Below are 14,981 nucleotides of genomic sequence, written 5' to 3'. Positions count from 1 at the left end.
TATGAATTAAATCAATTGATTTTATATTTTTTATGACATGTTATCGTTTTACACTGGACATTGGCGAAGACCCTTTATTGGGTGGGCCATAAACATTAAACAAAGAAGAAAAAGAAGACATGTTATCGTTATTATAATTGCACTCACCTCAAAGAAGATATCTGCATAAAAAACCTAAGTATGTACATGAATAGTTGAATTCCGGATAACGGGATAAATGCACTAATACATACTATATTAATGATTAATCAAATATAAATGCCCCATTGACCACCGAGTGCCCCGATCGTGCCACGACACAATAGATTATCTATTGTGTCTGTGATTCCGGGGCCTGATGGATTTGCCAATAATATCAAACGGCAATCCCGTCCGATACTCACACGACGCGACGTGATTCACAATTTTCCGAATTACCCGCCATTCAAAATTCCCCTATGTATTGCCACCTTTATTTTGCTAAGTACGTAGAATTCTGCAAAATGTTATATTTTTGTGTGGGAAATATAGATACGCACAGATATAGTTAGGTATTGTGAGAAAAACATAATATAAAATCCGAATAAAATATTTTTATTAGTCTGAAATTATTTAATTTAAAAAATCCATTTCGCAATAATTGCGTTAAAATGGATTAGGATAATATTTTATAATAATAATGTGATAATAATGGTATGTATATAACTTGTATATAAATTAGTTTTTAAATAAATTCTAATTCGAGTGACTAGTGCCATCTGTTGAGTATTATAAAATACTGAATTATAATTATCAAACTAAGGTTTACAATAGATGGCGTTAATATCAAATGATGTCTCATATAATTTGAATGTCAAGCTGACAGCTAAAGCTGTCAAGGCTGTCAGAAGATCTATAGTTGTCATTTGTCAGTTTTGAGTTGAACTTCTGAGTTTGTCTATTTTGTTAAAACTTTTTCGTGGTTAAAATAAATATTCTTCTTTTTATACAACAATACCGTAATAATATCCAATTAGTATTGTGCAAGTGTTCAAATATGGGACTATGTGACGAAGGTAAGCAAAGATTCTGGTTTTATACTACGTCATTGGAAATACGTAAACAAGTCAATTAACTCGACACAATTAGAGTTATGCACTTCCTTCACGCGATATTAACTTGTGGAAGATATTCATTTAATGTCACTATATTACATATATATATAATTACTCGATACTGGCTAGTAATCATAATTTCAAGCACTGGCTGGAAATTACTTATAAGACGATAACTAGTAGCATCGCAATATGTTTATTTCACACTTATTGGTCCTCCGCTGGGCAGTATTGCGGAACTACCGAACGAGTTTGACCTCAAATTAGTTTACAAATGCTTATCATGTTTATGTGTTAAGTGGTTTTTATTTATTGTTTAACATGAAAACTAGTTTCGCGCATAAATATAGTAGTCGTAATATATCGTGCCTACAATCTCATGAATGTTACCTTGAAGAAAACCTTTTAATTACATTAAATCTTATTTTATTGACCTTATCTTGATAATTTTTAAGGCCATAGTATTCATAAAAAAGCCTACCTATATGTTGCCTTACAAATTTCACCAAAAGATTAATTTTTATAAATGCAAATTAAATACCTCATAGGAGGCTCGAAAGGTTTACTTTATTCAAAACTGATAAGAATGAAGAATGTAAATAGGATCACCTATCTGGACAGACTGTACTTATTTTCTACACCTACTAGAAAAAATTTGTTTCTGTGGTATTTGAATAATAAATATTCTTTCTAGGGAAATGAATCAAGAGTAAAAGTTAAATACTCACTAGAGTAAAAGTTAAATTAGTTAATTTTGAATGACTCCACATTTAAACTTAATTAATTTATAGGTACAACTAGCTTTCTGCCCGCGGATTCGCCCGCTTTGTCTAAAACATAATAAATTATCTACTAAAACCTACCTCTTGAATCACTCTAACTATTAAAAATAACCGCATCAAAATCCATTGCATAGTTTTAAAGATTTAAGCATACATAGGGGCATAGGGACAGAGAAAGCGACTTTGTTTTATACTATGTAGAGATAAGAAATAACTAAATCACTACCATATCACTACAGTTACTTACAATTGTTATTTCTATGTAATTGTTTATTTGTATCCAGATACAAACAATAATTATCAATCATGTGTAAAATTTGTTTTCAAGTTAAACTACCAATATCAATCTGTAATAGACTAATTAGACAATAATTATTGTTGACATTCATTAGTACATGAGTCATTATTATGATGTGTAAACATTTATGTTATCAATATGAAAAAAAAGGCAAAGGGGCTTCTAAATTCAAAAAGTTATAAAATATGTTAAATAGATTGAATATATTTGGTAGTTAGCTTAATTTAAAGCACTGCAATTTTTCTCAAAAATGGAAGAAAATATTATAGTGTAGTCTTGTCCTCTCTAGTGGGGTATGGGATGTAGGTGATCAGCCTTCTGTGTCCTGCCAGACCAAGGCAAATTTTTTTCTTTGTGTTTGTACGCCCATGGGTAAACAATTATACCAAGGAGGGAGTCAAGATGATATTATATTATACACATATTGAAATAGTTAATAATAATCATATCAGTTATTAGTTATGAGATAAAGAATATTCTCTTAAATCATATAGGTATATAATTTGAGAGTATATTATGGCAATCTAAACTAATATTATAAAGCAGAAGAGTTTGTTTGTTTGAACGTGCTAATCTTGGGAACTTCTGGTCCGATTTGAAAAATTCTTTCGATGTTAGATAGCCCATTTATCGAGAAAGGCTATATGACTATATATTGTATATCATCTCGCTGAGACCAACAAGAGAGGAGCACTTCGGGTAAAACCGCGGAGCACAGCTAGTAAGAAATAAACAGTACACAATATCTGAAACTCAAACAAACACTACAACTCAAATATCTATAACCTAGTTTTGACCATACAAAACACAAGATGCATGCATTATTATAATGTATATTGATAGTCATGCAACATTGCTATTCTTAATGTACAATTGTAACATATAAAATTACATACTATAATCAATGGTTGTAATTGCTGTCACGGCTGCTGTTGAGGTACTTTAAGAAGCCAATTAGTATCAATTGTAGTGAAACTAGAATCGCCAATTGGTCGCCCTGCAGTGCAGCCACAACTTTGCACTCAATAAATTAACATAGAAATATTAATAGATGGAAAATGACCTTGAACATAGAACAAAAATATATTAAAAATAGAACCTTAAGATTTTGAAAATGTTGGTTAATTATGTATGTATTAGGTAAATCCTACTAATATTATAAAGGCGAAAGTTTGTATGGATGTTTGTTACTCTTTCATGTAAAAACTACTGAATGGATTTGAATGAAACTTTATCACAATATAGCTTATACATCAGAATAACACTTAGGATAGGTTTTATCCCGGAAATCCCACGGGAACGGGAACTATGCGGGTCTTCCTTTGAAAACGCGGGCGAAGCCGCGGGCGGAAATCTAAAGACATAAAGATATAAGTTATATTATGGAATGAAGTTGTGTCGAAAAAACCCCATGTTTCTATGTTAGACATTGCTTACTATTTACCAAAATTGTACAAGATCAGTCATTGAGTTTTTATAAGTATATTTTATATGCAATTTATACTAAACTACAGATATAGGTAAATTTCGTTTTTAGAAAGTCTTTATTATAAAATTATGCAACATATCTACAACTATAATTTAAGGTTTTAAAATAGATTCTTTATTTTTTTTATTCTTGTTGTCAAACCTCTAAAAACCTATTGTATTTACATAATATGACGTGGGCTAAGTGTAGGCACTTTTTAATACTAGCTTATTATGTACATATTTAAATAAGAAAAATATATAGAGAAAAACTGACGACATTCGAATCCATTCGAAATATATTTTCGGCGTTTTTTAGCATTGAATTAGGTATAACTTATTAGAAAACATTAATTTCTAACAAAAAAAACGAAGCATTATTATTCAGATATAACAAAACGAATACCAGTTTTACCTCGCTATGATGTAAGCAAATATAGACATTCAAAGAAATGTACACATTATGAGTGTAAATAACTTAATTGTTAAGGAAAATTGCCTCTATGAAAACAATTCATCTTATACGAATAGTACCTACCATGAAGCAAATTCTTTGTCATTTCCTATAATGCATCTTCTAATAATAATTATTATTAATACATACTTAAATAGGAATTTTATTTAGTCATACAGTCATGTCTGTTGCTAAGGATTAAACCACAGAATACTTATATAAGTACTAACGTACTTAAACCATTACTATCATATGATTTAACAAATTACGCATGCTTTTACAAAAGCTTTAGCGAATTTAATCAAAATACAATCGATAAAAATTAGGTAGTACGTGATTGTATGATGTATCTGCTACCATAAAAGGTATATTAAATAATAATATAAACATAACATTATGTAAACATAATATGCAATATAATAATAATTGTAGGTTTGGTATGTCAATAATGAATTGCAATGCTACGATCAAAGTCCAATAGTTCATGATCGATTTTTCTAGAATTAAATGCAAGTCATGCTTATTAAATGGTTTATCAATTTGTAAAAGGCGAATACAATGATTGTTTGCGAGTAATTGGTTTTACCTAATATATACATTGTTAAGTCTTAACAGCTAATTAAAATTCCTTTCATCTTCTGTATCTGTAAGAGTAAGTTATTATAAACATCTTCTTTGCTAATTAAAGCTTGCACTGAGAAAACTGTCTACCTGAAAATCATGCATATTTTTTGCAAACAATGTGATTAAATTAAATAATTTAATATATAATTTAATAATAAAACCCCACTAGGTCATTGAATTGCTTGAAATTGCACTTCTGCTGAGCTAAACTATTAATACACAATAGTTTACGACTGCAAAAATCATTTTCAATAGTTTACGAGTTTTTGGCATCTTAAACCTTCTGTTACAAATTACAATATTAGTTCTAATTCGATCGAAGATTGTTTATTTTAGTTAGTACCTACCTATAAAATGTTAGTGAAGTCTCGTGTCCCGTGTCTCGTGTGGTATATGGGGCATATGCATTATGCATCTATTTCACTGATCGATTTAACGGACAAGTATATGATCAGCCTTCTGGGTTCTGTATCCTCGGTTCTATGGTCACGTTTATTATCGGTAATATAATAATTTTCACCCTTAGCATTTCCTTTTCAAGTCTTACAACTTTTCAATCTGTTTGTAATGGAAAATAAGTACCTAAATACGCTTCAACAGTCGTAGCTAGCAAAAACAAAAAACATGGTACCTGTGTTTGTGTTATATAATAGAATAGCAGTTTTCCTCGAATACGTCTGCCTATTCTTGATGTCAAGGCTGAGGTTAAAACGTCATACATACATACATAGGTACTTGAAAAATATAGTATGTACAAAACAATGTGCTGTGTATTTATTTAGAAGCTACTTGTTCTCGACGATACTTTTTTTACCATATTCAGACTTCCAATTTCACTTGCTTTTATCATAATTCATTCAAAATTAATATAATTATAGTTAGCTATTCGATTGATATTCGATTCCACAACATTTACACTTTTTCATTAAAATACCAACCAATTTCAACACACTCGGGTCTTTTTCGCTTAAAACTTAAAAGCTCTGTTAAAAACTAGATTAATATTTTTCGCAATCAAAATTTAATAATGAACATATCTTTTTCTTCGAACAAGCAAATAACTGTGTATAAATGTAAAACAAATCATAATATACCTACCTATCCAATCACCAATGGTAAAACAAATTGCATAAATTCATAATGTCGGTAACAAACAAAAACGACTTCTATTAAAAGGTAAAACAACGATATGTTGGTATAAAAACATACCAGATTCACAACTTGTATTTATAATTTATTACAAAATATAAAATGAAGGCTAATTTTCGTGGCAAAATGTGTCCACAAAAACTTCAGACGTATGGAGTTTTTCTGATGTTTATCACTATTTAATGCCTCTGGTTGACTCGTAAATTTTGTAAAAGATTATTCGTGTTTATTTTTTTCATTCAATGCCTTGCAATCAAAATTATGATTTCACTGCAGTAAGACATCGTCTATCAGTTTCTGTCCTATCTCATTTGATTAAATTTTGTCTATAAATATAATATTATATTAAATCAAGTTTGTTTATATTTTTGTGGCAAAACAATATTAATTCTAAAATGAGGAGATCTATTAAGAAAGAAAAATAGAAAGAAATAATTTATTGTCTTCAACACCACCACACCACACATACTTTTACAAACAATAAAAATAAAATATAAAATAATAATCACTATACATATGTGCGGCTCATAAGTTGACGACAACGTTTATATATTATAATATAACGTTTTATTAACGTTTAATAGTTTAGTTCCTCACCGGCTATCACATTAATTTCATATTTAACTAGTTAACCGATAATCTAAAAAACGGATTCGAAATACCTACAATGTTCAAATATTTATTGTGTGAGTATAATATGCGTATTGTAGGTAGTTGCTGATAGGTAGTTGACAATAAAACAAATATTTAAATTGCAAATAAAAAATCGATGATATCATTGTCTCTTGTATTTTATATATTTAGCACTTACAAACCTGTCTTCACACATATGCATAAAAATGACGAAGAAAAATAATAAACTACCTAACAATAAAATTATTACCAATTAGGTATATCTATGAGGTTAATATATTATGAACAAAGATTTGATTTAATATGAACCACCTTCATTAGTCGAAAAAATAGTAAAAGATCAACCAGATATTTTGGGATGAAAATAAAATCCTAATTTGACTGTTATGTTTAAATGCAAAATGAAAATTAGATAAGAATGGAAAATTATTCTCCCATAAAGAATTAGGAGCACAACAGTAAGATATAAGTAATTTCGAATCTAGATACTCTTATTCGATAATATGTTGTGATATCTACGAAAATTCCAAGATGGATATAATCTATCCTGAACCATAGAAATTTCCCCACAAGAAAAATAATAGTCTGAAAATGAATGATATTCGCCCTTTGTTTTTTATGTTAAATTGAAACTTTCGACTAATAATTATTCTAGCACTAATAAATAATACAAGAATGAAGAAATTAGTTTCACCATACCAATAAAACATTTATTTTACATATTAATGTTACTTTTATTGAAATATCACATTATTACAAGTGCAGAGAAATATGCTACGTAGTTTATATGCCATACGCGTGCATGTTGCATATTAATAATTGAGAGTTGTGAAAATATATGAGTAGGTTTGCAAATGATAAGGTCCTAGGTCAATGCCTTCATAATGATATTGTGTTTCAATGTAAGGAAATAAACGTGCTGAACAACAAATGTTTACTTGCAGTTAGTTTGTCTTTATTGAATGGCCTGCTTGGGAGGTCCTGACTCGTCTCTGAAGAGATGACATTGTGATTTGCAGTATCAAATATCTCAGAGCATTTCGCAATTGAAATTTAAGGGCCAATTTTTACAATTATAAGCCTTATCCTTTGTGAATGGTTTCCTGTGGTCATTTGAATATTATCATATACGGCGTTATGTATTAGTATTATAGTCTGTTTACTTAGAGCCTTATATTTTCCACACGTTGTTCTCAATACATTAATTCACCCCCTTATAATTCATCCTCTTCATGTTTTGTGTTCACCAGAAGGCTACACAATGTTTTTCTGAGGTATCTCGATTTCTATCTAGAAAGATATATGATGTATTTAAATACCATATAACATTGATATATTGCTCTAAAATTATATCTGTCAATGATAATACGTAGGGATAGAATAGTGGGGCATAAAATAAACTAAACAAATACATACACGTGTTTCTTCAAAATAATTACTATTTCATATCAAGCAATACAATTTACAAATGTGTAATTATCACGACTTTGTTGCTAATAAATGTATTCTATTCTAAACAAAAATAACTACAGGCATCTATTTCTCATTTGGTTTGTAATATACCTATTATATTATTAATTTGTTATATAATCAAAAGATCTATAAATAAACTAATTTGCATATCACACCAAGAAATGGTAAAATTATGTTAAATTAATAAAACCATTTTAAAATTGAAATTAACGACCACCTTGAATTAATTAAAACTTACATATTGTCTCAACTCTTAAATATTTAACCTTATTCATTTCCGTATTAACTTCTTTTAGGACTTCGCATTATTAATTTGATTTTATTAACTGTATTTAGAAGGGCAGTTTTAGTAATTTTATCTTTTGAAACATAAGGAAGTTACTTGGCTTTGTATGATGAAACGAAGTGATTAATTATGTGACATTAAAGAAAAAATATATCAATTTATAAAGCAGTTAATGACTATACTAGAGAATATATTTATGTAGTAAGCTACCTTCAGGCATATTGTTGTATAAATGACTTTACAGTGTTTTGAATATTGGTATGAAAACATAACGAAGCTAAAAAGCTCGTTATCTATTACTACCCCAATAAAGTTTAAAGTAGAATAAGTTAATTTCAAATAAAAAATAATGATAAAAGCCTATTGCATTTATTTCTCCATGAATTACCTACTTTCCAGATATTCTGTTGCTAGATATCTACTCAAATATTAATTTTGTTTAGTTAGACTTGCTCTATTACCAGAACGTACGCCAATGGCCTTTTGGTGTAAAACTCCTTTATTATTTTCAATCTCACCAGGCATTTAGCTAGATGGTAAAACTATGTTAGGACGAATGAAAAGTGTTTCTAAAAGATGTCTTAGGTATTGAATAAATAAATGTTTGAGTTTGAAAGGATCACACACACTTTTTTCAAATGTAGCCTCTATAAAAGTAACGCCCATTACACAATTACTTAATATATTTCCCATTATCATTGTTTACCATAGAACAAGTGGCTCATATCCTACATATATACGTATATTTTGGGATAATAGGACAGTGTCAGCGAGGGTAAGACAGTAAGAGATAGCCGCGACCCGCACTGCCCTTACGATAATAATATGTTTACTCAGACAGATTGCGCAATAAACTACGTCGCGTTGTATTCCATTGGATTCTATGCGTTTTAACTTGCATGTAAAATATCTCCCTGATACAGGACCAGTAACTATCAATATATAATGTAGTCCTCCATCGCGTACGTATCTGTCTGTCTGTTTTTTTAAACCATTCGATACGAATTACGAAAGCTCTTACAACCTTTTATAATTTTCCATAAAAAAATGTAACGGAACGGGCTATTAGTTAGTGAAATGTGGATTTAAGCCCTAGTCACTATTTAAATATTAATGTAAACGTAAAGAAAATATCAATTTCATACTCATTAGCTGTATTTATAATGAATACAATGCACATAATTGTTTGAAGATAATTAGAGTTTCGTGTAACCTACTGTTATTAATTATTATTTCATATTTAATTGTATTATAAATAAAACGAATTCAGTACCTAATAAAAACTGATAGTATAGGTACTATAATTTTAAAGATAATTGACGACTTTTAATAACATAAAGTAGGTAGGCACTATGTCATGATTACATATAAAATAATACATGGTTCAGGTTAACAGTGAATCATAGTTGAATTTTATAGGAACTTGATATGATCTACTTTATATTTATATATTTTTGTGCGTATATTATTAATTCTAGTTGCATGCGCAGAAAGTAAAGAAGGCATCCAATATATAAAACTAAGAAAATGTTTGTCGATGATGAATTTTTATTTTAAATGCATTGTAATATAGTAGATACTAAACAAACCCCTAAATAACGATTCTCCATTGAAAAGTGAACACTGAATATAACATAAACAAATAAATTGGTTAATATCATATCAATAAAATATGCACAAATGTTGAAAAGGATGCTCCTATCGCATTCGATACAAACTTTCAGCGTAACCAATAACGATCTCTGCGATAACAAAAGCGTTGTGATAAGAAAGCGCGATTCCGTCGGCAGACAAAGCGAGCACGCGACAATCAATTACTCATCCGGTCGGAGGCATTCTCTTTATGGATAAAGCTTCATCAGCTGCTACCGAATGACGAGTTCCCAGTACGTCCGACTACATCCGCTGCATTTCCGATAACAACGTGACTCAACTTCGCACAACGAAACAACGCTGATCGGACACTTATTGACCTATCATGTAGGCGAACGGCGCGCTGTCAGCAGATTCGACTCCATTCAAGCCACTAGGTGACGACCCGTAACTTAACTAGCCAGTTCTCGATACATGTCGAGTGTGAAAGGTCGTCCGCCATCCGGGAGCCGCGTGAAACGGGTAGCACCAAAACAAACGCATGCATTCGTTTACAGTCGACAGTGTCGATGTCGATAGTCCCTAGTGATGTAAACATTCAAATCACCTGTTAGCTAATCGCGTTATCGGCGGCCGCTATCAGCGTTTCGCAGGGCGGCGCTCAGTTACCGGCCGCGTTCGAGTGTGGTGACACGGTGACGTCTGTTGGAAATGCCAAGTGTGGAATACGAGATGGCGACTTCGTTTGAGATGTGTTCGACGCGGTACACGATGAATGAGGAGTACATGATGCCGCAGCTCTGGGAGAAGCACCCGCCCAGCCCGTACTCGACGTACATGCACAGGGCTCCTGCGCAGGACGTGCCGCAGCGGATGGAGACAGCGATGTTTTACAGTACTTGTCCTTTTTTTTAATCGTGATTGTGCATGTTAAGGTGGCGATATCGCAAAGGATTAAACATTATCGCAGTGCTAGATAACTGTAAGCAAACCGCTTTTAAGTTTCAATTTTTCGAAAATATTGTATGAATATTTTCCTTTTTTGCAGGAAGTTGAAACATTTGTGTTCTAAGAGAATTTTGAGTAGGATTTTAAGTCAAAATTTCCTTAATTTTTCTCTTTTTCTCAAAGATTGCGACAGTCAGCGCTCATTATCATGAGATACACACAAGGTCTTTGCTTATCGAAACATCGGACCATTTTTGTTTTTGTTAAGACTCGTACGAAATTATAATTCGGCAATGTGCTAAATGTGATTCTTATCTTTGCGAAATTCCCCTTATCTTTGTCTTCTCATTCATATTTTATTGTTTTCAAATAAAATCTAGTATCTTATAGGATTAACCTAATGCTATAATATATTTGTAATGAAGCACGGAGTGGTTTTACTCGACAGAACTGTCAGAAACTTAAATACATATAATCTATCCAAAAACACATCCCTAAGTTGACTTCATATTTTGCTCTACAAGCAATAATTATCTCAAATAAATGTTGTGCAATGTTTACAAATCAAAAACAGACTTCAAATAATTAATTCCTTAATACCATGGCGATAACGGATAATAATTTATGTGTTATTTTTGATATTGCACCATGTATTATAGGAATAATAAGCTAGTCTATATTGATAAAAAATGAAATCAGCGCAAAAGGTCGGAGGTAAATAAACCTTTAATAGGTAGGACAATATCTCCACATTGTAGTTAATTATATGTGTTTATTATTATAAAATCGACTAGCTGTGCCTTTCGGAGTTACCCGAATTACTCTTCTCCTATGGATCTTAGCGTGATGATATACAGCCTATAGATTTACACGATATATCGGCTATTGAACACTGAAATATTTTTTTCAAATCAGACTCGTAGTTCTTGAGATTAACGCGTTAAATCAGTCAATCTTCAGTTCAACAATACAAATATGTACATTGTACATTACTATTTACTATAGAGTATAGACACATGGATCATAATGTGGCCATTGCAATGATTTCATTTAGGATTTAGTGATTTCAGTAAAAAAAAATAAGTATGGTATTTAAAGCCTAAATAGTAGTTAAAATACAAGAGGAGTTTATTCATTATTGTGAACTAAGCCAACAATAGAATTGTATATAAAAATTAAAAACCATACCTAAATGTAGCACCCGATTCATATTAAAAACTAGCTGCGCTCCGCGGTTTCACCCGCGTGGCTCTGCTTCTAGTGTTCTTAGCGTGATGATACATAGCCTATATCCTTCTTCGATAAATGGGCTATGCAACACCGAAAGAATTTTTCAAATCGGACAAGCAGTTCTTGAGATTAGCGCATTCAAACAAACAAATCTTCAGCTTTATAATATTGGTATAGTTTAGTATAGATTCTTAGGTTACTACTTACTGTTAACAAGGTGAGGCTAAAAATTGATTTTAAAATTTATTATTTATGCAAATATTATTATTGTGTACTTATGTCCTACGTTATTTTAATTCAGTTGCATTAATTTGAACCGTATTGTAATTTTTCTTTTATACTCAAGTCTCAACCAAGTTTTATTTAATTTGAATAATTAATATTTAGTCTAATAAAGCTGTTTATTTTCCAAATCATTGAAAACAATTCAACACGTAGGGTATTTTTCATTGTTACGTTGACCGTCATAATTATGTCAATGGGGGTTATTACAAATAAGATGTCTTCAAATTATAAACACAATTATAAATAATGCGAATTTTAAAATTGAATATGTACCTACTAAAATATCAACTTAATGAAAAGGATATTTATTATTTGAAAAAATATAACTTACTGCACCTTTAAAATATTGCCACATTTTAAATTATGTATGTTTGAGTGTATTTAAAAACTTTTGACAATAAGTACCTACAATAACCAGTATTAAAATTTCATCGTAAGGTAATTTTTTAAATCAGTATAATACTTTTAATAAATAAAGACGGTTAAACTTAGTAGACAAAAACTTGCTTACTGCAGAACGTTCGCCAATTTGTTATAATAATATTAGACTACAGGCCCGTGTTGAAAAAATTATGGGTCATTTGACCCACCACCTGACCTATCTAGAATGATATAAGAGCATAAAATAATAAGATTCAGCACTATGACGTCACTTGTAAGCTGTCCACCTGAGTGCAGATGAGAATTCGAAGGTTTAGGTAGAGATTTTCTCCCCTTGTCTCCATGATTTTTGTACGGCGTTGCGGAATAATTGATTAAAAGTAGTATAGAAATAGTATGACACAGATGCCGTACAAAATCAAATGACCAAATTTACCCCGGCAACTGTCGGAAAATAAAAATAAATTCCGACTTTGTGGACCACCATTTTTGTACGGCATCTGTGTCATACTATTTCTATACTGCTTTTAAGCCATTATTCCGCAACGCCGTACAAAAATCATGGAGACAAGGGGAGAAAATCTCTACCTGAACCTTCGAATTCTCATCTGCACTGAGGTGGACAGCTTACAAGTGTCGTCATAGTGCTGAATCTTATTATTTTATGCTCTTATATCATTCTAGATAGGTCAGGTGGTGGGTCAAATGACCCATAATTTTTTCAACATGGGCCTGTAGTCTATATGTAGTTTTAAACTAGACTTAAATTTACCTTAGCCATCATGTTCATCAACAAAATCGAATACCTAAAAAGACGGGATATTAGAAACAATAAATAAAGTTTGCAAATATATTCCGCATATGTACAAAATTCATTGCTATTTCAATTCATAATGACGTCAAGATAGATTTTTTGTGTTGTATTCGGTTCAGGTCACGTAAATACGTGATTTGTATTTATAAACATAGCGACAGGAAGGTATCACTATTCACTATCACTACCTAGTATAAAACACTAAACAGACGGTTTGAGCTTTCTCTATTCCTATGTCATTTTTTTAAATAAATAGAGTTATCCTCAAGAAAGGCTTAGTATATAATTTACTAGCTGCTTCGCGCGGTTTCCCCCCGTGGCTCCGCTCCTGTTGACCGTAGCTATCTAACACCGAAAGAATTTTTTAAATCGGACCAGTAGTTCCCGAGATTAGCACGTTCAAACAAACAAACAAACAAACTCTTCAGCTTTATCATATTAGTATAGATTAGGTTTTAGACAAAGAGGGTGAGGCCGTGGGTGGAAAGCTTGTACTATAAAACCTTTTAAGATCACGACAAATGCGAGTTAATTATAACAATAATCAGCGGTGATTTTCCTTGTAATTCTATTCGTAGTTTTCTGGCTATGATCATATTAACATACTGGCTATTTTTACGTTAAATGCAAAGTACTGTTAATACATCAAAATCTCGAAGTTTTTAGTACATAAAATAACTTAATTACGAATTTTAAACGCCCAAATAACTTGCGATCAATTATGAAAACAGTGAACTACATAAAATTGCGACATACAGCCTTAAATAACATAAATAGATTGATATTATGGTATACCATTAAATCATATACATAATAAAATACAAATTATAGCCAATATCAACATTGAAGATCTGTACTTGCATAACTATGCCCTACTACTATAAACAACTATTCCCAAGTTTAATCAGTATATCATTCACGTTGTTCACAGTAATTCTTTACTTGCAGACAGCGACATGCAACTAGAAACCAGCAGTAGCGAGGCGAGTGCCACCAGCTCGACGTCCCTGTCCCAGCACTGTGCGATCTGTGGGGACAGAGCCACGGGGAAACACTATGGCGCGTCCTCGTGTGACGGCTGCAAGGGATTCTTTAGGAGGAGCGTCAGGAAGAACCATTTGTATACTTGCCGGTAAGACTAAAAGCCAGTCGCTTACACAGTGTGAAACGCAGATATTAACTATGTGGGAATTTACTGGCTTAAGTTTGTGTTAATATCAAATTATGCAGATTTTGCGCACATGCTTTGTTTCTTACTTGATTAGAGAAAACAGAAAAATACAGTTAATCCACCCTAAAATATTATGTAACCTATTGCGAAAGTTACGCTTTCGTGGCTAAAAATCAAAACTGATTTGGATGAAATTTAAATGAATAGAATTTTAAGGAGCAGGCTCAATCAAAGGCGCCTTTTTTTAAAGAATGAACCCCGAAAGTGTTGAAGAACACGAAATTTTTAATCCGTGTCTTAGTCGCGTCGCTTTGGGTAAA

General features: G+C 31.4%; 1 protein-coding gene across 4 annotated transcripts in view; it reads left to right on the top strand.

Moving 5' to 3' along the window:
• The window catches only part of LOC149901711 (transcription factor HNF-4 homolog), a 40,151-nt gene that overhangs the window by 16,867 nt on the left and 8,303 nt on the right, over positions 1–14,981 (top strand). The window contains exons 1-2 of one of the 4 annotated variants that reach the window (XM_090110608.1): positions 876–1,034; positions 14,439–14,622. In XM_090110608.1, coding sequence (XP_089966734.1) covers positions 1,016–1,034; positions 14,439–14,622 — 203 coding nt within the window. In that variant the 5' untranslated portion in view covers positions 876–1,015. Of the gene's footprint in view, positions 1–875; positions 1,035–10,227; positions 10,728–10,792; positions 10,815–14,438; positions 14,623–14,981 lie in introns of those variants that run through there. The other 3 variants (XM_090110609.1, XM_090110607.1, XM_090110606.1) reach the window with 3 other exon arrangements.

Source organism: Colias eurytheme, chromosome 16, assembly GCF_061535395.1.
Source record: "Colias eurytheme isolate Ceu_HAF_F1 chromosome 16, ilColEury1 Martin Lab GWU primary, whole genome shotgun sequence".
Classification (NCBI taxonomy): domain Eukaryota; kingdom Metazoa; phylum Arthropoda; class Insecta; order Lepidoptera; family Pieridae; genus Colias; species Colias eurytheme.
This window is presented reverse-complemented; position numbering and strand designations above follow the sequence as displayed.